Below are 26,169 nucleotides of genomic sequence, written 5' to 3'. Positions count from 1 at the left end.
TATATCTTAAATGTTATTTATCATCCAATTGGCCGCCATACTACTTTTTTTCTTTTCGGGACCTGGGGATTGCATCAATTTATATATTAATTGTATTTTCATTGAAATACTAACAAAATCAAACAAACAAGTATCAAAACAATACAGTAAAGGACATATTTTTATAAATTTAACATCAAATTTTTTTTTCGTCGGCGACTCATGATGCTGGAAATGAAAAAGGCACATGACCGGAATTAGGATACTAGAGGTTGTACTTGCTCCTAATTCCAATCAACACATGGATGCGAAGGAATTATGAAAAAATGCAGTACAATCGGAACAACCAACTCCAGCATCAGTCAAGGCACTATGACGATAGATGACCGGTACATATCATTGCTAATCCCAGCTAGCAAGCATAAATTGTTTAAATATTTATTCCGTAGGTTCAAAGATTGATTCGTCATAGATGACGTCATACCCGACATGAACCTATCATTGACCTGTTTTTATTTTGGCCTCCAAACCCAACATAGACGTAACAGTTATGTGATATGGGCCCAACAGTGGTCCAACATTCGATAAAAATTGACCCGACTTTGACGCGACATTCGATTTTTTTCAGTCTGGCGGAATTTTGCAGTGTTTTTCGTGTTTCGTGCTCAGCTAGTCATTTCTGTGACAACTCATTCGAATGAAAAGGAATTGATCTTCAATTGGTGGGTGCTCTGATTGAAATCATGTAGTGAGAAGCAAAAATGACGGAGAAGATTTTTTGAATGAATGAGATCATTGAAAATTGACAAAACTCTCTAAGAATCCAGAAAAATTCTAAAAAAATGCAACAACATTAAAAAAATCCAAATTATTATAAAACTAACACATTTTAATGCGGAAAAAAAATGTATTTTACACAAAAAAATATAACTATCACTATAACAAACAATAACAATATGATTATTTTTTAACATGATAATTACTTGGAGTGACCGGAATTAGGAACACAAGTGAACGGAGTTAGGAGCATACTGATTGGAATTACGAACAACAACTTGTTTTAATTGGCGGCCATTTTCAAAATAAGTGGAGTACTTGCAACCTTGATTATATTTTTCTAGCAATATAGAGATATAATGAAACAGCGTTGCACAATTACAGCCATTAAATGCAGAAGATGGGTTTTCTACAGCTGTTAGACTTAGTGCATCGCCTTAAGTGAACGGAATTAGGTACGGTCACGGTAACTTTTTTCACAGCCGTCGGATCACTTCGCGGTCTTCGACAAAGTTCTCTGGCATACAGTCACCTACAATAATACCAAAGGGTTTGATTATTAAACGCTTACAGCGCCACCTAGCGGCAAAATTCGAAAACTTAAAATTTCTGCATACATTTGGCCAAGTTTTCCCATACAAACTTCAAGCGTTTTGAGCGCCCCCTTAGGCTCAACCGATTTTGCTCAAATTTTGAACGTAGCTTCTGGGAGTCCAAAACAACTGATTAAGGAGGTAAGACTTGGTATTTTTCGAAATTTTTGTTTTTCATATAAGTGTGGGCCACCCTAGTATGCATGCATTATGGCTTCAGCAGCGTGGTTACTTGGGTTGTAACCAAAAGTTTTTGCCAAGTTAGGTAAAAGATTATGATACCTAAGCTGTTTGCATCATTTTTGCAGAAACGGAGAATTTATCATGGTGTAAAGAATTAGCACTAGTTAAAATTCACGAACAAAAAATAAAGTAATAAATAATATAGGGTATGTGTGCCATCAGTAATCTCACGCGCCCTCGTTCATCCAATTTGAAAACAAGCGAGTAATCGCTGCCGTAAGGTACCGATTGATTCCGTTCTTTTTGTTTTCATGGGTGCTCACTTCTAACAAAAATACAAAAATAAGAAACAAAATGAACGGTGCTTCAATCCTTTGTTTTTCGCAGGATGAAAATGGAAGCCACATGCTTAAGGCGAAACTGGAAGCATTTCCTCACTTTTTGGTTTTTGATTTGATTTTTTATTAAATAACGAAGCATTATTTTCTAAATCGGTTTTCGTATACATGTTGATTATGGATCAGGGTATCTTCTGATTTTTTTCTGTTGTGGAAAATGTTTTTCGTTTTTACAGAAACCATTTTTGAACAAAATTTCACAAAAAATGGTTTCTGCTAAAATGGAAAACATTTTCCACCACAAAAAAATTCAGAAGTTACCTTAATCCATACTCTACATGTGTATGAAAATTGTTTTTGAAAAAAAAAAAGCTTCGTTATTTAAAGAAAAATCAAAAACCAAAAAAATGAAAAAATGCTCCCAGTTTCGCTTAATAAGGGAACAAATACCTTATCATCTTCCAAGTGCAAGTATGTAATGATATTCGGGGCTACATGCTCACCTAGTTCCGCTCAGAATTTGAAAAATACAAACGCTAAAAAATTGTGCAAACAGCATATGCTGTTATAAAAAATCACGATAAAGCCAACCGGTAATAGAAATGAATAGCAATGATGTGAGATATAATCAATCTTTCAAATTTTATGTCAAACTAATCAGTTGCTATCATGGATTTCTTTCGTTTCTATAGCCCGGCATAAGCCATAATGCTAATCTAATTTAGAATCTTTTCTATATTTTCCTCTCATTTTCATTAAACAGTTACCGGAGACTTAGTATTAAACAAAAAATTAAATTAGTAAAATATTATTAAAAAAAAAAGAGTCTATCAAATGTACTTAAACAATGTTCACCGCTGTTACTGAAATGCTCACTTTTGTTGCTTTCGCAAATGTTCAGCTTTATTTGTTCTCCGTCATCATCAGTTTTTTTTTTTTTTTGTTATTCGCCAGTTCATCTCAACAAAACTTCCTTTTCCTTCGTACCTCTTCAATATTTTCTGCTACACAATAAACCACCAAATAGGAATCCCGCGGTCCTTGTCGTCTGTACATCTAGTAAATTCACGCAATATTGCCGTCATTCTTGATCGGCAGAACTCTTTCATACAGATCACGATCAAGAAGAAAAAAATAACACGAGAAGCTGGTTATTGTCTCGTGGAAAACAAGAAAAATATAACTATTATTCCTAAGCAATGTTTGTTCTTCATCATCCACACAAAGTTACAATTAGGTATTCAAATGTTCTTCCTTAAACTGAAATGATAGCATTTAGCTACCATTGTTCACGACGTGCGCGCGCTTCCTTAGCTGTATTTCGAGTGGGATTTCAGTGTGATGGATGCGCAAAGCGATTTTTCACTTCTGGTAGTTGTTGGTAAAGCGCGCAAATTTAACTTCACTACGGCTTGTTCTATAGAAGTTGCGAAAGATGGCGGACTGCAACATTGCAAGAGCAAAACAGCCTTCTTCTTATTGGATAGAGGACGTTCTCCGATGTTGGGTTGTTGTTTGTTTAAAAAAATGTCTTCCACTGTTTTACCTGGTTTTGTGTTACGTTCCCTGGGTTCTTCCATCCAACATCATCATGTGTGTGTGTGTTTGAGTGTGAGAATCACATTGAACGCTGAAAGGATGCTGCTAGGCTTGCTGCCACTGGGTTTACTTGGCCTTGGCGTAGAAGTCCACCTGTTCGTGGAACCAGCTATAGTACTGAGCAGCAGCCTGTTGGGTACTGTTGAAGGCTTTTCCCAAGTTTTCCGGTGATAGTTGACCACTGGAAAGAAATGAAACGGAGAATATTTATATTTAGTACTTTTATAAATACTAAGATATTGATGGAATAGAAACATATATAAGATGCGGGCAATCCGCACGAAATATGATTTTTTTTTATAACGAGTGTCACTACTATACAAAATACGTGCAAAAGGGTCCTTAAGATGTAGCCTATACAGCTGAAGTGATAAACGCGAGTGTGGGTTAGACTTCCGACCAGTCCAAGATATTTTCGTTATGGTCATTATGTTGATATTCTTAGGCATAATCCTTAAAAAACGAAAAACGAATGCTTTCAATACATCACATTGTATTGACTGAAATTTTATGTGTTGTATCTTGGTAAATACGCTATGAAAACCGTTTTACTTGTCATTTTTCCATTCGTCCCTTTCAGTAACACTACTTTTTCGTTAACTACAGGTATACCTCGATTTAGTGGACCCACGATTATATAGACCCTCGATTTTATGTACATTTTTTCAATGGTAAAATTTTTATTATCCAACCAGTTTGTACTTGCAGTTCATCATTGTTAACGTAGTAGCAATTGCCCCTGGGTTGCCAGCATAGCAACCACCATTGTTATTTCTTCATAACAGATTATTCCACTGTAACACTCCAACCAGTACGGACGTCTTAAATAAAGCTAGTCGTTATTTCTCAAGTGTCCGTGTCCTTACTCGAAGCCAAGTCCCTCAACAATCATGATGACTTATAATGCAGGGGTTTACAGCCTTTGTACACGCGGATCACTTCACATCAATAAATTGTTTTGTGAAGCATCCATAACAGCGCCAAAGCATACGTCATGAACTAGTTAATGTTATATATTTACCTTAATCACGTATTTTCCTTTCTGACATCATTTTTTATTAATACCTTCTGCTCAAATATGAACGAGACTTTATGACTTACATGGTCCGCGGATGACATATCGTCCACAATTTTTTTTTCTTAGATTTATAGGACTGTTATACGTTTACATGTCAAAGTAGAGCACGATTTGTCATGAAGTTTTTTTTTAACGCCACTTTAAACAAGTTAACCTCCAGTGTGTTTTTCGAATTTTTCTATAGAATCAAAGTTCAGCAAAGGATTTGTTTGTTATTTCAACAGAATTAGTGTTTCGGGTTAATTTAAAATGTGGTAGAAAGCATATTGGGAATCTGCTCTATCCCGTGCATGTGTGTTTGATTGGAAAAAGTCGTGCAAAAAGGGTCGTATATCAGTTAAAAGTCTCCCTCATGGTCTTCGTCCAGAAACATCAATAAACGAAGAAATCATCAAAAATGTCAAGGTGTAGTGTACTCGGAATCCCTTCCGGATGATCAATCTGTCAATGCTGAATGTATTCTGGGCGTTTTGAAGCGTTTGCGTGAGAATATTTGTCTCTAAATGAAATAATTGTGGGACAACAAGTCATGGTTTTTGCATCACGATAATGAACCACCTCGCACATCAATTTATTTCGCGATTATTTGACCAAAAACAACGTTTACATTGTTCCTCAAGCGCCGTATTCACCTGGTATGGCACCATGTGACTTTTTCCTCTTTCCAAAACTCGAATTGCCTCTTCGTAATAACTTGTTCAGACGATTGAAGTCATAAAAGAAAATTCGAAGAGAGAGCGCAATATGATACCAAAAGAGGCGTATGAAAAGTGCTATAAGGAATAAAAAAAAAGTTGGCATATGTGTATCGCCTCCGAATAAGATTAATTTGCAAGATATAAAACAAATATTGAGGAATAATTAACCGTTTGTTTTTTATTTAACGAGTCTCGTTCATATTTGAGCAGAAGGTATCTCTCGCATTGTCGATGATCATGATAAGAGGAGTATATGGGGTGATTCTCTGGCGATATTTTTACAGATCCCTTAGCAATGACAATTTTGGCGGATGCATGCAAACTGTCCATTCGCCAGACTTTACCTCAAAGCATTCTTACAAACTTTTTTTCAACATTTATTATGACTTCTTCACAGAGAATTGTAATAAATTCCTGATATTTTTAGCAGATTCCGTTTTCTATCTTGGTGTGTACTCAGGTGATTGGATTCCAACATTTGTAGCAAAATAATAAATTATTTCCAGTGCTGTCTTGGTAAGTTCAAAGAGCTAGTTAGTCAAGGTTCTCCTATTTCAGAGCTCCTTCATTCATGGAACATTCCCATCAATCTTTGAAGGAACTGCTGCAACAAATTCTAAAATAATCCATGAAACAACTTTTGAAGAAATCCTTGCTGAAATTTCTAAAGCAATTCTAGGAATATTGAAGAAGTGTCTAAAGATATTTCCGAAAGAATCGCTGAAGAAGGAATTTATAGAAAATCTGTAGCAAATTCTAAATAATTTCATGGGAGAATTTCTAAAAAAAAACTGAAATATTTTAAGAATCCAGATGGATTTTCTGAAGAAATTTCAGAAAGAATACCAAAAGAAACACCTGAAAACCCCTGGTGGAATACCTAACAAAACCTCTTGAGATATTTTTGACAAAAAAAAACCTGTATAAATAATAAAAAATCCTACACACTTTTTTTAATTTTTTTTATCTGTATTAACGAGATTTTTAGCCCTCGGCTAGTTCATCTCGGACATTTTTTTGATGAATTCCTGGAAGAATCCACAGAGAAATTCCTAGAGGTACACTTGGAGGAATTTCTGGCAGAATTTTCTAAGAAAAAAAACATAGACCCGACGAAATTTCTGATGTGAATTTCTGCAGGATTCTCTGCAAGAATGTCTTTCAGCCTTTCCATAAAAGAATCCTTGTAAGAATCTTCGAAAGAATTTGTAGAAAAATTTCTGAAGGAATCCATGGAGGATTCCTAAGAATTTCTTAAAATGTTTTTAGAACAATTTCTGGACGAGAAATGTCTTGAAGGAATACCTAAGGAAAAGTGAAGATATCTTGGAAATTTCCTTAATAATCTCTTGTAGAATTTCTAAAGTAATTCTTCAAAGAGCTTCTGTAAAAATTTTTAAGGAGTTCCGATTTTCTAATTGTCAATGTATCCATGAATCATTTTCTAAAAAAAATCCATGGAGTTTTTTTAAGAGTATGGAAGGTTTTCTAGATAAATACTTTGGATATTTTTTGGAGAAATCGCTATGATAAAATAACTGGGGAAATTCTTGAAGGATTTTCTAAAGGAATCCACGCAACATTTTTGGAAGCTATCCGTGCAAGACTTTCTTAAGAAGTTCTTGGAGAAATTTTTGAAGGACATTCTAAAGGTTTAAAATCTCCAGAAGATTTTGCGAAAGAATTTCAGACTGAATTTCTTTAGGATTTCCTGGACGATTCTCTAAAGTAAATCTAAGAGGAGTTTCCAAAGGAGTCTCTGCAATAGTTTCTTGAAGAATTTCTAAAGAAATCCCAGAAAGAATATCTGACAAAAAATCAGATTTTCGAAAAGTTAAGTTATTTATAAATCAAACCGCGGAAAAAAAATTTGAAATAAATGCTTAGAAGATCGTTTGAGAGAATGCTTAAAGGAATTTCCGTAGGATTTTTTGAAAAAAAAAAAATCTAGAAAGTCCCAAAAAAATTAGGATAAATCTTTGAAAAATTTTCTAAAGAAATCCCTGGAGGAATTTTTGCAGCAACTCATATAAACTTTCATACACAGCTCTTTGTGAAACTTCTGGAGGAATCACTTGTGTAATTTCTGGAGAATTTGGAAGTTGCTGTGGGAGTTTCCGGTGAAATTCTCGACAGAACTCCAGTACAAATTTTCGAAGGATCTTTTGAAACATTTTCTGAAAAACTGTGGAATAGTTGCTGAAGGCATCGCTGAAAGTTTTACTGAAGGAATCTCAGTAGAAATTTTTTAATAGATGTAAAAAGAAATTTCTGAGGGGATCTCTGATTGGTTTTTTGAGGAATCTCTGAAGGAATTTCTACTCAAATCCATGGATATTTTTTTGGAAAAAAATAAAGAATTTCAGAAGTAAATCATGCAAGATTTTTTTTTATGGAATTTGTAGAATAGAAGGTTTTTCTTAACAAATCCCTGAAGAAAATCTGCGAATTAGTCCATGAAAGATTTTTTGAAAGAATCCGTGAGGGAATATTTGGCCTAATACTCGGACGAGTTTCGGAAAGAATTTATTTAGAAATATTTTTTAGAAGAATTTTTGAAGAAATTTTTGTTGGATTTTTTAGAGGAATCTTCAATAGATACGCCAAACGAGTGCTTAGAGATATATCTGAATAAATATCCACAGGAATTTCTAAAGTAAGCCCTTGGCGAATTTTTCAAACAATCTCTGAAATGATTTGTGAAAAATCATGGAGGCATTCATGAAGCGATTCATGCCAGATTTCGTTGAAGATATGTTTGACTCTTTGGGTAACACATGGAAGATGTTCTGAAATAATCTGTAGTATGATGATTTGATTTGGGTAGTTTTTCCGGAGACAGTTGTAATAAAGTTGAAAATTTTGACTTCACTTACTTTTATTTTACTCCGCAGAATTGCAACAAAAGGCGGCACAAACCTACGCTACTCGTACAGAAAGATCGTTCGGCAAATACAGCACAACCAGTAACCTCGCTCTATCAAGTGCTTGTCACGAATCTCTAAATTTCCGAAGGAAGCCTAGCGAGATAGTAGCATATTCGATATTTAGCGAGAATTACTAATACATATATGCCAAAAACTCCGAGCCTTTTATCGAAAACTCAATTTTCATGCAGTATTTACATGTTTTGGTACATTATGGTATACAATTTGAATAAAAATTAAAAAAATTGCTTCGATTTTATGTAAAATTCGATTTAATAGACATTTCTAAAATTGAAATGTCCACTAAGTCGAAGTACTCCTTTCTGTGCACATTCTTTGGATACCTAAGGGTACGGCCAGAGTGGACGCGTCACGCGACATTGAAAAAAGTTTTTATTTATTTTTATTTTTCATGTCCGTTTTCGTTGAATATCCTTAAAAATCATATACACTGACACAACTGATCTTAAGAAGAGGGCCCGTATAGCCGAGGCGGTAAACGCACGGGTATTCAGCATGACCATGCTGAGGGTGACGGGTTCGATTCCCGGTCGGTCCAGGATCTTTTCGTAAAGGAAATTTCCTTGACTTCCTTGGGCATAGAGTATCTTCGTGCCTGCCACACGATATACACATGCAAAATGGTCATTGGCAGAGGAAGCTCTCAGTTAATAACTGTGGAAGTGCTCATAGAACACTAAGCTGAGAAGCAGGCTTTGTCCCAGTGAGGACGTTACGCCAAGAAGAGAGAGAGATCTTAAGAAGGTCATAAGTTTCTCTTATGAAATTACGACAAGAAAAAGTTTTGAATTTTGAAACCGATTTCATAAGACATCATCATTTCATAAAACATCTTATGAAATATTTTTGCGCAATTTAAAAAGCCTCGCAACCTGGAATCGAACCAGGGACGTCGAGATTGGAGAACGCGTGCTTTACTCACGCGCCCATCGACGCTTCGAAAGATGGGTGGTTGGAACCAAATAAAATATCTTATGATTTTCAAAAGAGCCTTCTTATGAGATTTTTCATAAAAACGGTATAATGAATTTCTTAAGAAATTTTTGCCTCAGTGTAGACATTGAGCTCAAATAGAACTTATGTGATTTCTAACTATTTTCATGTAATCCCAGTTATCTGATGGATTTTCAAGAGATATGTGATTTATTTATAATACTCTGTATTTCAATCAGATTTTTTAATTAATTTGCACGGCAGCATTCGCCGTGGCTGATCAATGAAAATGAATGTATCAATCTTGATTAAAATAGTGCACAAAAGTGTTAACTGACATACAATTCTTGTGAGAACAAATGTACGCGTTTTAAGTACATTTGTTCTCACAAGAATTGTATGTCAGTTAACAGTTTTGTGCAATATTTTAATCAAGATTGATACATTCATTTTCATTGACCAGCCACGGGGAATGCTGCCGAATAAATAAAGATACATATGAAGCCATCAGGTCCCCCATGTATCTCTAGTCTTCCAGGGTTTTCCAGGAAATCTTACATTTCTTCAATAATTTTTACATCGCTCCAAAATGGTAATTAAAATTACTGCTTAAAAACTGTCACCTTTAAACTTTTCTAGTAAAATTAAAGTTTGGAAGGTTTTGTAAGTCAAATTGAAAATGTTAAGATGATGATTTGGTAGACCTGTTCCTTAATTATAAGAAATTGCCCCGAAACGAACAGGCTACGTAAAATGACTCAAAGCAGGAAATCCCAATTTATTGATTTCCATTGGATTAACAATGAACTACAGGTCGGACTCGATTATCCGGAGTCGGGTTCTGGCGCTACCCACATTAATATCTCGAAAACGGAATGCTGTAAGAAGCTGAAATTTTGACTGATCACTAATCAAGGTTGACTTGACAAAATGTCAAAATTTCACCTTTGTAGAGCATTCCGTTCTCCAGATATATGTTTTAGAAGCATCAGAACCTCACTCCGGATAATCGAGTCCGACCTGTATCACTAAAAGCTAGTCCATCACATAAAATAGCTTTTCGTTTGCTAAACATAGACATACATCATGCTTTGGGGCTGTTCATAAATCACGTAGACCAAAATTTGGCCATCTCAGACCCCCCCTCCCCCCTCGTAGACTTTTGTCCATATAAAAAAATAAAAATTTGTATGGAGCGAATACTTTGGTCAGCCCTCCCCCCTCCCCCCAAAAAGTCTACGTGGTTTATGAACGGCCCCTTATGGTTTATGTTTGAACCCACATTGAATGTGAAACTAAGGCTACCCGTCAAAAAAGCTAAGTACAAAATCACAACACAAGACACAATTAAACATCAAGCAGCCAATCGTCACACTTACACAAACACCTTAGTCTTGAAGAACTCGCAGCTCTGGTTGTAGGTGTTGACCGTAAACGTGCTGACGGTGGTCCACGTCGAGCAGGCAAAGTCACCAATCTTCTTCGGCAGTCCAGGAGCGTACTGCTCAACCTGTAGAGATGATACAAAAAATGACATCAATACGCGTCACCAAGCACATGCTTTTTATTGCCGATCAAGCACAAACGGGTAGGTACTTACAAACTCAGCCACCACTGGTTTTTTCTGTTCGACCAGCAGTTTTACGTTGCCGAAGCCCTTCTTGGCCCCATTCCATAGAATTTTGCTGAAGTCTATCGAAAATTCTACGTAGGGTCCAACGGTCTGAAAAAAAAGAAGGTGGAAACAACATTAAACGAATGTAAACTAGGACTCGATTGAATGTAAATAATGGACACTTGAAAATGAAGAACAATCAGAATTTGATCTAAAGTTAATCAATGTTACAGTGACAGGAAAAAAACAAAAAATAATTAAAAAAGAGCTAATGTATACTAGGTACATTGACAATGAATAAGTATAAAAGTAATCAAAGTATAAAAACGAAAAAGTATAAAAAGTTATAGAAAGAAGTGAAGCTCAACATGTGGATGGAACTATAAGAGAAAGATTTCATTCTTTTCATTCTTTGACTCGATTTGATGGTTATTCCTTCTTCTAGTTTACCAACCCGCGCCTTACCTTTTTCGTCTGCTCGTAGTACACGGGAACGTGCTCCTCGGTCCACTTGAAGCCCCGCGCGCTGTACTTGAGCGTACAGGTCCACGCATCCTGCACCGCCGGAAGCAGGCCAGCCTGCTTCAGCAGCTGTCCGGTGTGGGAGTTTTCGAACTTGCCACCCGCCCGGTAGGTGTCGAAACCGATTAGGCCACCGGTCAGACCGAACAGCAGGAATGTGGCCAGCAGGAAACTACAGCACACGGTGGTCGCTCCCGTCCGGGACGATTTGCTGGACTTGGCGGCTTTGCTCTTCTTGGAGGCGACTTTGTCTTGCACTTGCTACGAAAGAGAGTGAGAAAAAGGAAGAGAAAAAGAGACAATGAGTTTCAAATTCAGAGGGGCTGACGGAATCAATGATGCGATTTTGGCTATAGCAAAAAGAAACCCAATTAGGCGGAATGACTGTATATTTAATAGTGTATGAGTCAATGGCACTTGGCCGATGTCGCGTGCTAATGTTTCCACTTCATTTCCAAAACACGAGCCAGACGAGTTTTGGTAATCGAACGGAACATTTAGGTTAACGGTGGCATATATGCTCGACTGAGTCGGAGAATGACATAATTCTATTGTCATGTAGAGTAGATATTTCTTGCAAAAAGCAGCAAGAATTATTTTGTACAAATCGTGAAAAATTTGGTCGATACTTTACAGAAATTCCTTGACTAATCCAAGATTTTTGGAAACTGGGTTTCCTCAAAGGTTATTCGGGAATTTCCATATTCAGGAATATTTTCTCTCAAATTTCTCCTAGAAATTGTACATGGATACATCGTCTTCAAAATAAAAGGTTTTGCATAATGCTACTTCAGAAATACGTAAAAAAAAAAAACAAGGAAACACCAGACCAACGTCCAGAAATTCATCCAAAACTTCCAGAAAATCCCAAATTTTTCGAATAAACTCGCAGATTCTGCTGAGAACGAGAGTAAGTGCTGAGTGCGAGAGTAGGTCTCGGTTTCATATAAAGCGATTCGCTCTCACTTGTAGTTAATAAGCACAAACGCGGGTGTGTTGTGGATTGGCATCTAAGCCGAAAGAGAGATGGTTTGCGAAAAAATGAATGTTCATGGTGTGGGCTCGGATTCAGTTTAGCTTTCTAGGTATTCCGCATAATCATTACCTGTTCTGTGGCTTAGTTGGTTAAAGCACCGGTCTAGCGAATACGGAGTCGTGGGTTCAAATCCCACCAGAACGCGATTTTTTTTCACAAATTCATCTATCAATTTGTCAATTAGCAACATTCTGTGCCTTCTAAATAATTACCGGTTTTTCCGTCTGCTGAGAACAGTTTTATGGAAACCGTCAGAGATTAATCCAGGAGTTAGACCTGGAAATCCACCGGAAAGCCCTTTGGAAAATCCATTATAATTTACTGTTTCAGTGTACTCTTTCCGGATTTTTCCTTTAAATATTCTGTCCACATGAATCTTCTCTAGGAATTCTGTAAGACATTCCTCTAAAAATTTCTCCTGGATTTCTATCAAAAAAATTTGAAAGTGATCAGATAGACAACATTTAGACTTCCACTAACGATGCAATGAATTCCTTTAGACATTCCAGGATTCCCCTGATTAATCTCCGAAAGACGTTTGATATTGTAATGTACGAGACGCATCACGCCATATTTGTAGAAGAGTATCTCACGGGAGAATAAGGGATTTTCAACATAATTCCTGGGCATTTTTTGTAATACATTTCTAGGAAAGACTCCTGGTTTGAAATCCTGAGAAAAAATCTCCAGCGGAATTAATACCGTACTTTTGCCCGGGGTTATATATAAATAGATGCTGCCTTGGAACACTTCACGGAGACAAATTTCGTTCGTTTGAAACAAAAATATTCATGTTTATTCGATAAACTGCTAAAATTTTTAAAACTAAAATATTAATTTTTCAAACTAACTCAATTACATATTGATTGCTACAATACCCATTGAATAAACCCCCGTTCCGCCGTCGAGAACAAAAACAAAACTCTTGAGTTCCAGCTGCAGCACCCTAGGCAGCACCAAACAAGATTTCCTCTTGCAAAAAAAAAGTCAAGTTTCACCAAAAGTTTCTACGAAATCCCATTAATTTCGAGAGCGTATGTTATCTACATGATGCTGGCATTGAAAGTGCCACGCGGGAAGTGGGTTTTCCTAGAGAAGGAAATGACTTTGTAAAATTAATTGGAAAACAAATATTTCCGTAGGGCCGACCTGCCACAAAAAACATTTTTTTTACATTTGTTTCGAACATAACCTGTCAGAAGATGCATGTTTGTTTCAAAAATGGATTGAATTTGCTTCAAATGTGACGTTCGATTTGCTCCAAACAGTTTTATTTTTGTTGCCAGAACAAATTGACAATTTATTTGAGTTTACCTGAAATATTTTTGATTTTACCATGCTTTTTTCTGCGTGTTGGTGTCCGGCCATTTGGCCGAATGCTGTTTGACCGAACTATAGTCAAAGGAATTTAGAAGAAATTTTTGACATGCTAACTGTCAATATGAAACATTTCCTTCTTTTAATCTTATGCTATTTTTTCTAGTTTTATTATTCCGAGATTAGTTTTCAGCGCCAACTGTCATCATTTTATCAGAGATTTAATTGCATAAATTTAGCATGAAAACATCTTAATATGTATTGAAATAATATGATTTTTTTTTTCATGAAAATCCGTGTCTAGGCACTGTAGAACGTGCGTAAATGAACGTACAATGTCAGATTTAGCCGGTCAACGTCATCGAATCTACGTGCATAGCTTGTGTGTTTGGATGAAATTCATGCTTGCACAGTCTCATGCAACTATGTGCTGTTAGGTTGTTAGTTCAATGTTTGTTTATGGATCTCGAAGAGCTCAATTGACGCCTTTAAAATCCTCCTGGAGCTCACCTGAGAGCAGTGATACAAAAGGCGCAGTATCATAACGTCCGAGGCCAGAAAGTCCCAGGACTTTATGGCGCATTTTTTCGGAGCATAACGTCCGAACTTGCAAGTACGTCCCGAAGTCCAAGGAAAGAAGGCACATGGCAAAGGATATTATGACGTATCCAAACTTTTGGACGCTATTTCGCAAAAAAACGGGACTTAATGTTCGGGACTGTATGTCCTCGGACGTCGTGATCCGGCCCCGATTCAAAATGTATTTTTGTATTATACTCTAGGTCTCCTTAAACCTCCTCATAACCCCTGAGACTCAGGATTCAGGAATCCCCCCCAATACAACTCTGAAACCCGCTGAAACTGCCTAAAATGCGTAAGTAACCTCCTGAAACCCCTACAACGCCCAACCTGAGACTCTCCTAAACCACCGAATCCACAAAAACTTTCGAAAATACCTACGAAATCCCCCTAAAACCCCTTTGGACTTCTGTAGAGCACTTGAGACTCTTCGAAACCCCCTTCTTTCTTATTTATGGCTCTAAGTCTCTAGTAGAACTTGACCTGACTCGTTTCAACTTAGTGTTCTTTGAGCACTTCCACAGTTATTAATTGAAGGGCTTTCTTTGCCTGCCATTGCATGAATTTGTATATTGTGAAGCAAGTACAATGATACACTATGCCCAGGGAGTCGAAAAACAATCCCGACCGAAACGGGAATCAAACCCGCCGTCTCCGGATTGGCGATCCATAGCATTAACCACTAGGCTAACTGAAGACCCAAAACCGAAACCTCCTAAGATTCCTGTAAAGCCTGTGGAACCCCCTGAAAATCATCTGAATCTGCCTTGCTTTGAAACTCGCTGAAAATCCTCAAAAACTTCCTGAAATATCTCTGAAAACCAACTGCAATTTCCTCGGACCCCACATAACATAAGTGAGACCATCCTAAATTTCCGAAAACACTCCTATAACACCTACGAAGCCCGCTGACTGAAACCTCCTGATATGCCACCAAAAACGTCCTTGGACCCCCTGTAATGCATCTGAGGCCCTCTAAAACCCTTGCAAAACGCACCTGCAGCGTCTCTGAAACCCGCGGAAAATCCTCTGAAACTTCCTGAAATACCATTGAAAGCCTCCTGAAACCCCCTTGGACCCCGTAATGCACCCTCAGAGACCCCAGGGTACACTCATGTAACGTCTCTGTGACCCCTTGAAAATCCTCCTGAAACTTCCTGAAATGCTTCCGAAAACACCCTGAAACCACCTGGGACCTTCTGTAACACACCTGAGACCCTTCGAAACCGCTGCAAACGGTCCTGTAATGCCTCCGAAACCCGTTGAAGCACCTCTGAGACCCGCCGAAACCCACCGAAACCAACCCCCAACCAAACCAACTGTGGCAAACGAGACGTGTTAACTGCACATTTATTCCCAATGAAATCATTCAGCAATATTTACCTTTTTGTCTTTATTTGTGTTCTGTGCCTTCTTGTTTTGGTTCTTCTTTTCCGCCGTTTTCGGTGCCATTATGCCTAGATGTGCGCCCCTTTCTTTACACTATTTCCCTTATCACACTAAGATGCAGCACTATATGCTAATTACTTTATGTACACTTCAGCCCTTTTGGGACGGAGATCAACTCCCGCTGTTTGATGAAGACGACGATTTTTGTGTGAGTGTACAATGCTCTACCGATGATGGTGATGCGTCTCGTCGCAATCTGTGTAGAGTGTGGGAGGGGAGAAACAGATAAGATCTCTCTAATGGTTCGCTCGCAACACTACTACGTGGATGAGCCCGGGTTCACTTCGCTGCACTTTTGCTGCACTCACTTGCTAACGCACTCTTTTCAAATCACTTAATCTTCTTTAACACTGTTTTTTTTTTTCAAAAAACTTTTGAGAATCGTTAGTTGCCAAGTGAGTGCAGCTCCACCTCGTTGGTGATCAATTTCAATACTGCTGCGTTGCTGTTGCTGCAGTTGATTGTGGTACTAGGTTACTCCCTGGTTGAGCTGCTACTAGTGTGGTTGAGTGGTGTCGTGGTGTGTTACCGCCTAGGTTACCGCTTTGTTCAATGTTCACGAGAGGTGTAGAACAGGTAGCAGATCGATACCCGATGCAAGTGCATATTAATTAGTGGGTGCGATGATGCGGTTACCGCGATCATGGCACATACGGCGATCGCGATCAGATGCATCAATAGAGTTTTCAAACTTACGGTAGTTCAAATATCACTAAAAACGTAGACTCAGTAACACATAACTTCTATCAGTCAGTACGATGTAATCTTGATTCGGAAACGCATCACAACAACGGAATGAAACTGAATGAGTTAATTACTGTTTTGATCTCAAAGCACGTGGAAGCGAACAAAGAACCAATTGGAGTATTGAACATTGAAAAAGATAATTACACAGCGCAACATTTTTTTGTCTCAAGAGCAAACTTATGTGTCTCCGAAGGATTTTGGGCCGCTGAATCCGAATCCGGGCTCAGATTTGCTCTAACACGTCACAATTTTGAGCTATACCTCAATTTATAGGGCAAAATATGCGATTTTGGGCTTTTTTGACTGCAAGCTATTAAGCAAGGAAATATTTTTTTAAGCAATCAAAAGGTTAATTGGTCAATTAACATCTAAATTAACGACTTATGCAAAATATTTTGTTTTACCTTATCAAATTTAATAGATTTAAGCATTTTATGTTAGTATGAAAACTTGCATGCAACTTTTGGAGGGTGACTTGTATAGGAAATATCGCACCTAACATAAATCGCTTAAAACTATCAAATTCGATTTGATAAAACGAAATATTTTGCATGAGTCGTTAATTCAGATGTTAATTGACCAATTAACCTTTTGATAGCTTAAAAAAATATTTCCTTGCTTAATGGCTTGCAGTCAAAAAAGCCCAAAATCGCATATTTCGCCCTATAAATTGAGGTATAGCTCAAAATTTTGACGTGTTAGAGAAAATCTGAGCCCGGATTCGGATTCAGCGGCCCAAAATCCTTCGGAGACACATAAGTTTGCTCTTGAGACAGACAAAAAGTTAATTTTTGTTATGCTGTGTTATCGAATGAGGTTCTCCAAGATGGGCGTAAGATGGTTCTGCTAGATGCGTAAAGGCATTGAAAGTTCAATCTGCAATCGATTCATTGATGTGTAATAGGTAGTTTGAATTAATTATAACCAGCTTGGTTTGGATGGATTTTACCTTACTAGCAATACACAAAATAGAGCTATGAAGAAAAGTATCGAAAACAATCGTTTACTTGATAAAATGGTGCTGTAAGACTTTTTTATTGTCCGAATGCAATAACCAATGCAAAAATTTCAGAGAATTTTTTAGTTTGGTTACCTTCCTTTTTGTGACATTCGTGGAATTACATTACATTAAAACTCATCTCTTATCCAATCTTAGTGCAGTAACATGGTCACTAGACTGGGTCAACAAAGTCGATTTTTCGGAACAAAGCTTTTTCGATTCGTTTTACCGTCCAAAACAACTGTGCAAAATTTGGGAGCGATTGGTTGCTTCCCTGTATTCCACATTACGATTAAAATTTGTATGGTATTTACAGGGCTGGTAGCGATCAGGAGGCAAAATAATAGTGACTTTAGTGACCAAAATTAGCAAAAAAGTGACCAAATAGTGACTGAATAGTGACCTCAAAACTAATAAAAAATTGAGTATATATGTTGAACTTTCGATCAATTAATGAATTCCCAAAAAACCAATGCATAAATTTAAACTTCCAGAGTTTGTGCTCATGAATACTTTATCGTTTAATCCTTTTTTGTTTTGGAAAGTGTTCAATTTAGGAAGCCTTAACTATATATTTTTCTATTTTCAAAAGTTTTGATAACTGATTGTTGGTGACAATAAAAATATGTATCAACTTATCTTACATCACACAAGAAAATATTTTTTTAAAATTTATTTGCACGTTTGCAGACATTGGGAACCCTTTAAGTTCAATACTGTTTCTTGTTTTGCTTACACTTTTCCGCAACATTTTTTAACAACGAAATAATGATGTAAACTATAAGGAGGGCGTGCCTCTGGAGCCGTCCTATTGATGATGTATACTACTGATCAATATGATATGATAAATACTTGCAGAGCGACCGAAATTTTGAAAACCCTGATATTTTCAAGGAATATTATTTTACATCGAAATATCATGTAATTGGCACAATTTAAAGCGCACACCTTGTGTTCTCAATGTTTTTTTCAGGTTCTTCTTTGGTTGCAGTCCATTCTTATTCAATGAGAAAAAATGAATCCGTTGTTAATTTTATTTTATTGTGTGTTTACTCCACTTAAGCATCATATTCACATTTTATAAGATTTCGTGTTAGCTGGTGCTGGGTATGTGTTCTCGTACTCAGTTATGCTAAACTCAATCCAAACATCTAATTCTTAACAGTATGAAATAATTCGTAGATAGGATGATATAATTTAACTGAAATTTTAAATGAAAATACTTTCGATATAACATACCCTCGATATAGCTAATTCAATATAACGTACAACATTGAAAATTTTTATTTTTTCAGGAATAACCCTCAGATAAACTACAAAACCACTCAATTCAATGCTGTGTTGCAGCATTTTCTCGACTCCTGAGGCATAGTGTATCATTGTACTTGCCACACAATGTACAAATTCATGCAATGGCATACACAGAAAGCCCTTCTATTAATAACTGTGGAATTGCTCTAAGAACACTAAGTTGTAGAGAGGCAGGCCAAGTTTCAATACGAACGTCGAGCCGGTAAGAAGAAGAAGAAGCATAGCCACACATTTATTTTTACTACTTCGAAATACGAGAGAACTGTAGCTATAGCTACACTAGTTTAGTTTACAGCATTTTTGAACTCGTTAAGCTGATGATCATTTTTGGTGTAGAATCATGCCCTGAGTTCAAAAATGCGAAGGAAAAAAATTACAGTAGAGCGGAATTTTTTTCGACTTTCCATACAAGGTTGTTGATTCAAAATTGATTTTTGTTCCATTTTTAAGCAAAGTCGCTCACTTCAAACACCTTATTCCCCGTAATCAATGCTCCGAGTGAGCTGAATTTTTTACTGTAACTCGCCTACATATGATATGTCAAATAAACGCTGAGAAAGAATTTTTAAATATTTTTTTTATAAAAAAATGCATTTCTTCATTTATTTTTTGGAAATTTTACTAAAATTTAAGGAAATCGTCCCTAAAACTTGTCAATATCTTGAATTTCATCAATCTGTCGCAAAACATGCATTTAGATGATCGAATGGTATCATGTTCAGCTTTTAATTTAAGGAAAAAGATTTAAAATTGATTGAACAAAACGCAAGATATTTGAATTAAAAAAAAGGCACGGACAAGTTTAGTACTTCCAGTGAGCTATTCGCTCTTTGAAGGAAGCACGACACTAGACAACGGACTAGCATGCAACGCCCAGTGGCACAGCCGAAAACTTTTCCTGACAGCTACGGGGGGAATCGAACCCGCGCTTCTAGCACAATGCGACTAAATGCTTGGTAACACTAGACGCACGACCACGAAGCCACAAAATTTTAATAAATTCCATATTTTAAAAAGTTGTAAAACTCGATATTGAGCTAAAACTCGAAAACTGTTCTACTTAAAATTTTTGAAGATCGGTTTCGAAATCAGCGCTAAATTGTGCTTCAAAAATTTTGGTCGTTGACAGAAGTTCACGACTTTAATTTTATTTTATTTTGTACATTTTACATGCGCCTAAATGGAGGCATTCACGTATATGGCCTCCACTTTATCATCTTATGCGACATCTTATACGATGACTGGTTGACTGGGTAGTGCTATTAACCCTTTGAGGACGAGAAAATCGGCCATCACTAACGTGACCAGTGAAGTTGCATCCAGAATGGTGAAAATTCCGTCTTCAAAGGGTTAAGGTAATTTTCGTACGTCAGCGAGCTGCTTCCAACGTGATGAAGGTTAATAAAGATAACAATAATAATAGTGTAATGAGCGGCGCAGCCGAAATTTTTTTTAAAGGTGAGGTTTCTGAGGATAATTTGTCCATCGATTTTGACAATAAATGTTTTTCAATGTAGTCAGATTAACGAAAATAGTGACTTTAGTGACCAATTTACTGAAAAAAGTGACTTTAGTGACTTTTTCCTGCAAATAGTGACTTTTTAGTGACCGACTCAAAAATAGTGACCAAATCACTAAAAAGTGACTCGCTACCAGGCCTGTATTTAGTATGGGAAAACGTGTTTTTTTTTGCATTTTTCTCATAAATTGAAATTTTTCGTCTAACACGATCTAACTAATGACGTTAAAGTATAGCCTAGGATATGCCGAAAAACTTTGCCGAAGACCGCAAAGTGATCCGACACTTGTGAAAAAAGTTATGACGTACAGATTGCATATCCTAGGCTATACTTTAACATCATTAGTTACATGGTATGTATTAGATAAAAGAATTTATCTTATGAGTAAAATGCAAAAAAGAAACGTTTTCCCATACTAACTTCTATACAAATTTCAACCGCAATGCGGAATGCGGAGACGCAACCAATCGCTCCCAAATTTTGCACAGCTGTTTTGGACGCTAATATAGATTGAAAAAGCTTTGTTCGGGGTTGATACGATCAAATTTAAAGTTTCTCCATACATCGTTGACCCACTCTAATGGTCACTGGTCGGTACCTTTGTTAATCTTTGACAAAAAAGAATAAATTAACTATAAACTTTAGCAGTTATCCTCCAGATTTTTTAAATGTTTTTTTCCATGAACTCTACAGGGGGTTCTGAACTGATGATCTATATAACCATAATCTCAATCGGTCGGTATTCAGATTCTTTACTTACTGATCACAACTAATACAATCCTCATACTGATCAGCAAGATGCACGACCATGGCTCGGTGCTTCCGCTGGAACTTGGCCTCTTGAACTTATTTTTCTTTAACCCTCGAGTGATCGCACTATTGTATCTTGTACAACAAGTTTAAAAAATCTCGCATTTTTGCTCAGTGTTAGCGTGTTGCTGACGGTGTTACGAAAGGTTAAGAACCTCCACAGTTATTGGCTTAAAGCTTCTCTTCTTGGATGCTGTTGCTTGAAAATCTTGTTGCTATTCTAAAGAAGTTTATTTTGGAGGTTTTGCAGAAGTTCCTTCGGTAAAACCATCAAAAGTTCCTCCGTGGATACTCAAAGATTTTTTTTTTTTGGATTTTCGTTTAGAAGTTCCACCAGAAATTGCTCCATGAGTTTATTTTGAGATTTCTCCAATATTTCGTTCCGGATTGGCTTAAGAGTTTCTTCTAGGTTGGCTTTAGAAAATCTAATGGAATTCTCCTATGTCATCACTTGGGATTCCTCTTGACTTACTTTTGAATTTCTTCTACGGAATACTACTAGAATTCCGACAAGATTGATTCTGGGATTTCTCTAAATAATCTCGTACGATTTCTCTTTGTTATGTCTTGGAATTCCATAAAGTAGTCTTTGTTGGAATACTTTTAAGAGTGGTTGATCCCTGTGATTCCTCTAGGAGTTCCTTTTGGGAATAAACTCCTCATGTAGTTTCTCCGGGGATTCCTTCGGGAGTTCTACCAGGAGGAACTAGAATTCCCTGATTCGCCATAAGGAATGGAATACAATTAATACATCAGCAAGCAATTCATTCTGGGATTCATTCAATAGATCCCCTTTAAATTCCACTAGGAGTTACTTTATTCAGAAGTTCTTCTGAAATTACTCCAGAAGTTTCTAATGAGATTCCTCCTGTAGTTCATTCGTAAGTTCTCCTGAAGTTCTGTCTGGGGATCCCCCAATACTTTGCTCTGTGGTTCAAATTTCTGGGATTACTGCAGGTTTTTTTTTCTGGCATTGCAGCTAGTACTCCTGCAGGAGTCCTTTTAGGGATTTTAATTCTAAAAATTTGTTCTTGTTTTTTTTGAAACACCTTCCACTGGCTTCTGGGTATCTTCTGCTCCTTCTAGGAATACTCCAGCAGTTTCTTCCGGAAATTCTTCAGAAGTTTCTTCTAGGAGCCCGCCTGGAAATGTTAAAGGAGTTTTTTTTTGCGAATCGCTCAGTAGTGCCTTCCACGAGTTCCATGTAACAATCCATCAGAAGTTTCTTGTGTGAATCCTCCATGAGTTATTTTTGGTGTTCCTGTAGAAGTTCCTTCTGAAGTTGAAGTATTTTACAGGAATGTTCCAGGAGTAAGTTTTCCTTCTAGGAAAACTTAAGATCTTCTTCTAGGAATTTGTTATAAGTTGAATGCGTTTGTAAAACATCAACTCCAGAATTCAGAATTTCAGGCTTTCTCCAAAAAAGAATGCAATGTCGAAAAAAAAATATATATATTTCTGTCCGTTATTTGTTATGGTATCAGGCCATTAGACCGAAGTTATGGGCTTCGTGGCCGTGCGGTTATCGGCATCAGTCGTTCAGGCATTTTATAAGCCTCGGAGTGTGGATTCGATTTCCGCTTCAGTCGGTGGAAACTTTTCGTCAAACGCAACATACTCCACAGGGTGTTTCGTGTACGGTCCGTTGTCTCATGTTCGTGATCGTTCAGTCTGTGAAATCTCTGGTTGAAGACGGCGTTAGTATCTGTTTTCATTTTTTCAGAAGTACGTTAGACCGAATGGATCAATAAGCCGAAACTCTAATTTTCTTCATAAATTATGATAAAATGTTCGTTTTTTTACTTTCAGAAGATTTTTCGACGACTTGCGACATACCTCGACATCACTCTAGCTCTTTAGGGCCTTTGTTTAATGCTTCATTGCATTATCATGTTTAAAGCTTCATAGCAAATAGTAATGCAAGCATTTTTTGCTTTATATATACGACCAATAAAGTTTGCATCGTTTCGTGGATGTAAACAACATGAAGGGCAAAAAATGTAATAAATCATTTTAGAGAGTAACCGCTCAAAAAAGGAGATAAATATGAATTTAAAATGTTCATGGTTGCCTGATGCACGGGGCAGACAAATGTCGCATTACCTGTAAAGGATTTGATGATGATTTTTGATTTGTGTCTTGAAACTTGAATTAGCTCGTTTAACAAATAGATATGGCCATTGAATAATACGTCGGAGTCTGATCTCCCATCATATCAAACATTTGAAATGGTGTATGATGTTGCTGCTAGGCATTGTTAAGACATCTATAAAGTTTTTGAAAATAAACGCATTCGCTCAGGTTTTTCTTCCCATTCAACAAAACAACAAAGAAAACACAACTTCGCAAAGTATGGGCTGAATATACGTTACCTTAAATTGTACATTTTTCCCGATGGAAATGCATGGCAATCTTAGCATACAGCGTTAGCACGTCTGTTTTTCGATTGTAATCAATCAACAGCTATCTGGGTTCGATTCCTGATATAGAAAAAAACCTTAAGTACTAGAGAGCCGGGACAGGTACGATGAGATAAAAATAGATAGAGAAATGGAAAACAACTTTTTTCTTTTGTTTTCGTGATGCCTTAAATATACATTCCACACGATTTCATTGCATTAGCTATACGGTACAAGCATATCATATACTTTAGCAATGACTACAGTAAAGTTTGTTATATATCCATAATAGTAGCACCACTTTCGACTTTAAACCAACTTTAATGGTACCTATATGACAAAACAACTTTATATCGCTTACCATATAATACACTATATAGCGAAATTAATGCTGTATCTACCGTATCAAAAGACGGGATGTCATAAAATAAAATTCCCTGGGTTTTCCAGGTTTTTTCAAGAATGTTTTTGATTTAAAATAGCCAAATCTATATATATAAAAATGCAGTGGCATACGTGGGACCGCGCATAACTTGCGAACGGCTGGTCAGTTTTGGGTCGTCTAAGTTTTGTTCTGTTAGTTTTCACCCAAGGAAGGTTTATGAGGCCAAAAACATTGGAAAATTAGGAGTTTTTGAAAATTGGGGTTTCGTACATTTTGAACGGGGACTTGGGCTAGGGACTTGAAACGTCAAAAAACGCAGTAGGCAAGACAAAGTTTGCCGGGGACAGCTAGTTTAATAAAATTTCCATGCTTTCAAAATATACAGAAACATTCTCATTTTTTAAGGAAAAATGCGCAAAATTTAATATACAAGAGATTGCATCGAATTCCTGAATTTTTCCAAGAACAAAACTCTTCCGAATAAAACACAAAAGTTGGTTAACCTTTCAGGACGCGCGTCATCAAGCAGCGGAAACTGCACCATGCTCGCGCTTTACTCGACGAGCGAGGTTTTTTGGTAGTGTTGTACTTTTTACAACAGCGCGCGCGCTGAAGGGTTAAGGCAAGGGTTAAGGAATATATCTAGATTTTCCCAGAGTGCTTAGGGTTAATTTCGAGAAATTGCTTTGACATATCCACCTACAATACCAGCAAATATTCTAAAAAAACAGGAAAAACTCATTCCATAGACCGTATGACCATTGAATTCCTTACACAGTTTTGAAACCGAACTTCGGTGTCTGTTCTTTGTGCTACTTGTGTAGTAATATAGAGATTTCAAAATTATACCCGTGATTCTTCCTTGAAAGCCTTCCGGAAATTACTTGGATTTCTACAATAATTCCTCCTTTATATTCTTTCCCGGTTTCTTGCAAAATTCTACCCGTGAATTCTTCCTTGAAATTATAAATGTTTTTCATCTCCAGTTCTCCCAACTGTAAGAGATATTCACGTATTTGCTTACGGGATTTCTGATAGTTTTTCGTGGGATTTTTACCACATTACCACATGTAAGATGGCTATGTAAAACTGTGTATCTCCGGAGTTTCTTCCGTAGTTTCTCGCTGAATTCCTCCCGGAGAACCTACAAAATGTTTTCCAAAGTTCTTCCAGGAATTTGCCTTACTGATTTCGGGATAGTTTTCCAACAGTTTCTCTCTGGATTTTTGCCTGAGATTTCTTCCAGAAAGTTTTCCGATATAACGATTAATGGGAGTTCGGCTTTGCAGTCTAAAGTTCTCTAGAACGCCCGTTTAGGACTCGTTCCTACGTTTCCGCAATTGTTGGTGCCTTCTTCAGGGGAAAAAATCATGAATATTATATGAATGATCATATGATACGTTTTTGTTCGAAATTTGTCCATTTACGTTATATAATCACTGTTTTAATTTTTACACTTTTGCATGGAGTTGCTGTTTTCTTTAACTGTAGGGTTTTTTCCCTGAAGAAGGCACCAACAATTGTTAAAACGTAGGGACGAGTCCTAAGCGGTCGTTCTAGAGAACTTTAGACTGAAAAGCCGAACTCCCACCAATCGTTAGATCCGAACCCTCGAACATCCAAAGTTTTCCGATATTTCTTTTGGATTTCCTCGCGGGATTTCGCATGTATCCCTGGAGGAGGATTTCTTTTAGAGGATATCAGAGTTAATCCTTAAATTTCCTCTTGGGATCACTCCCATAACTTATTTTTCTGAAATGTCCCAGTTTCTCTCAAGATTTATTTCGTAGCACCTCTCGAGATTTCTTCAGTAAGTCTTTTGAGGAGTTGTTTTTGCTAAATTTCACCGGGATTTCTTGTTTTTTTTTTCGAAATTCTGAAAGAACTCATCAATCATTTCCAGAAAACCCAGACGAAGCAACCAGAATTTCGAGGCAACGTCTGGCAGGGACTCCAGGAAGAATCTCGAGAAAACCATTAAAAAATAATCTCAGGTGCATCACTGCAAGAAATCCGGTGAACAACTGCGAGGAAAAGCCTGCAGGAAAAAGCTGAAAATTTGACAGCGAACTACAAATATGTTGAATATTGTTATAGCAAAATCTGAGACTTTTCGAAGCAAGTGGAAAAAAAGTTAAACACTAATTGATCAAAATAATAGCAGTGTAAATAGGAGAACAAATTTTACAGCATGTCAAAGTTGGCCATTTTGTATGGAAACCGACTTCCACTGCTATTTTTATGAACACAGCAGTATATCCTACGAGAAAGTTTTGTGGAGATCTCAAGATAAATCTTGGCAAAAACCCACGGGAACTGGTAGCGATACTGGGAAGTCGTCTGTAAGAAATTC

The 26,169-nt window shown here is 37.0% G+C and overlaps 1 protein-coding gene and 1 long non-coding RNA gene across 2 annotated transcripts in view; one reads left to right on the top strand and one right to left on the bottom strand.

The window, feature by feature from the left end:
- Positions 1–2,587: 2,587 nt before the first annotated feature.
- The window catches only part of LOC115258944 (transmembrane protein 214), a 94,276-nt gene continuing 70,694 nt past the window's right edge, over positions 2,588–26,169 (bottom strand). The window contains exons 5-8 of the mRNA XM_029859462.2: positions 11,207–11,524; positions 10,727–10,849; positions 10,506–10,636; positions 2,588–3,650 (exon numbers count right to left, since the gene is read on the bottom strand). Coding sequence (XP_029715322.1) covers positions 3,536–3,650; positions 10,506–10,636; positions 10,727–10,849; positions 11,207–11,524 — 687 coding nt within the window. The 3' untranslated portion in view covers positions 2,588–3,535. The remainder of the gene's footprint in view (positions 3,651–10,505; positions 10,637–10,726; positions 10,850–11,206; positions 11,525–26,169) is intronic.
- LOC134287833 (uncharacterized) overlaps positions 15,649–26,169 on the top strand; it is a 34,395-nt gene continuing 23,874 nt past the window's right edge. The window contains exon 1 of the long non-coding RNA XR_009997572.1: positions 15,649–15,844. This is a non-coding gene — a long non-coding RNA (uncharacterized LOC134287833). The remainder of the gene's footprint in view (positions 15,845–26,169) is intronic.

Source organism: Aedes albopictus, chromosome 2, assembly GCF_035046485.1.
Source record: "Aedes albopictus strain Foshan chromosome 2, AalbF5, whole genome shotgun sequence".
In the NCBI taxonomy this organism is placed as follows: Eukaryota; Metazoa; Arthropoda; class Insecta; order Diptera; family Culicidae; genus Aedes; species Aedes albopictus.
Note: the sequence above shows the minus strand (reverse complement) of the source record. Positions and strands in the feature narration are given on the sequence as shown.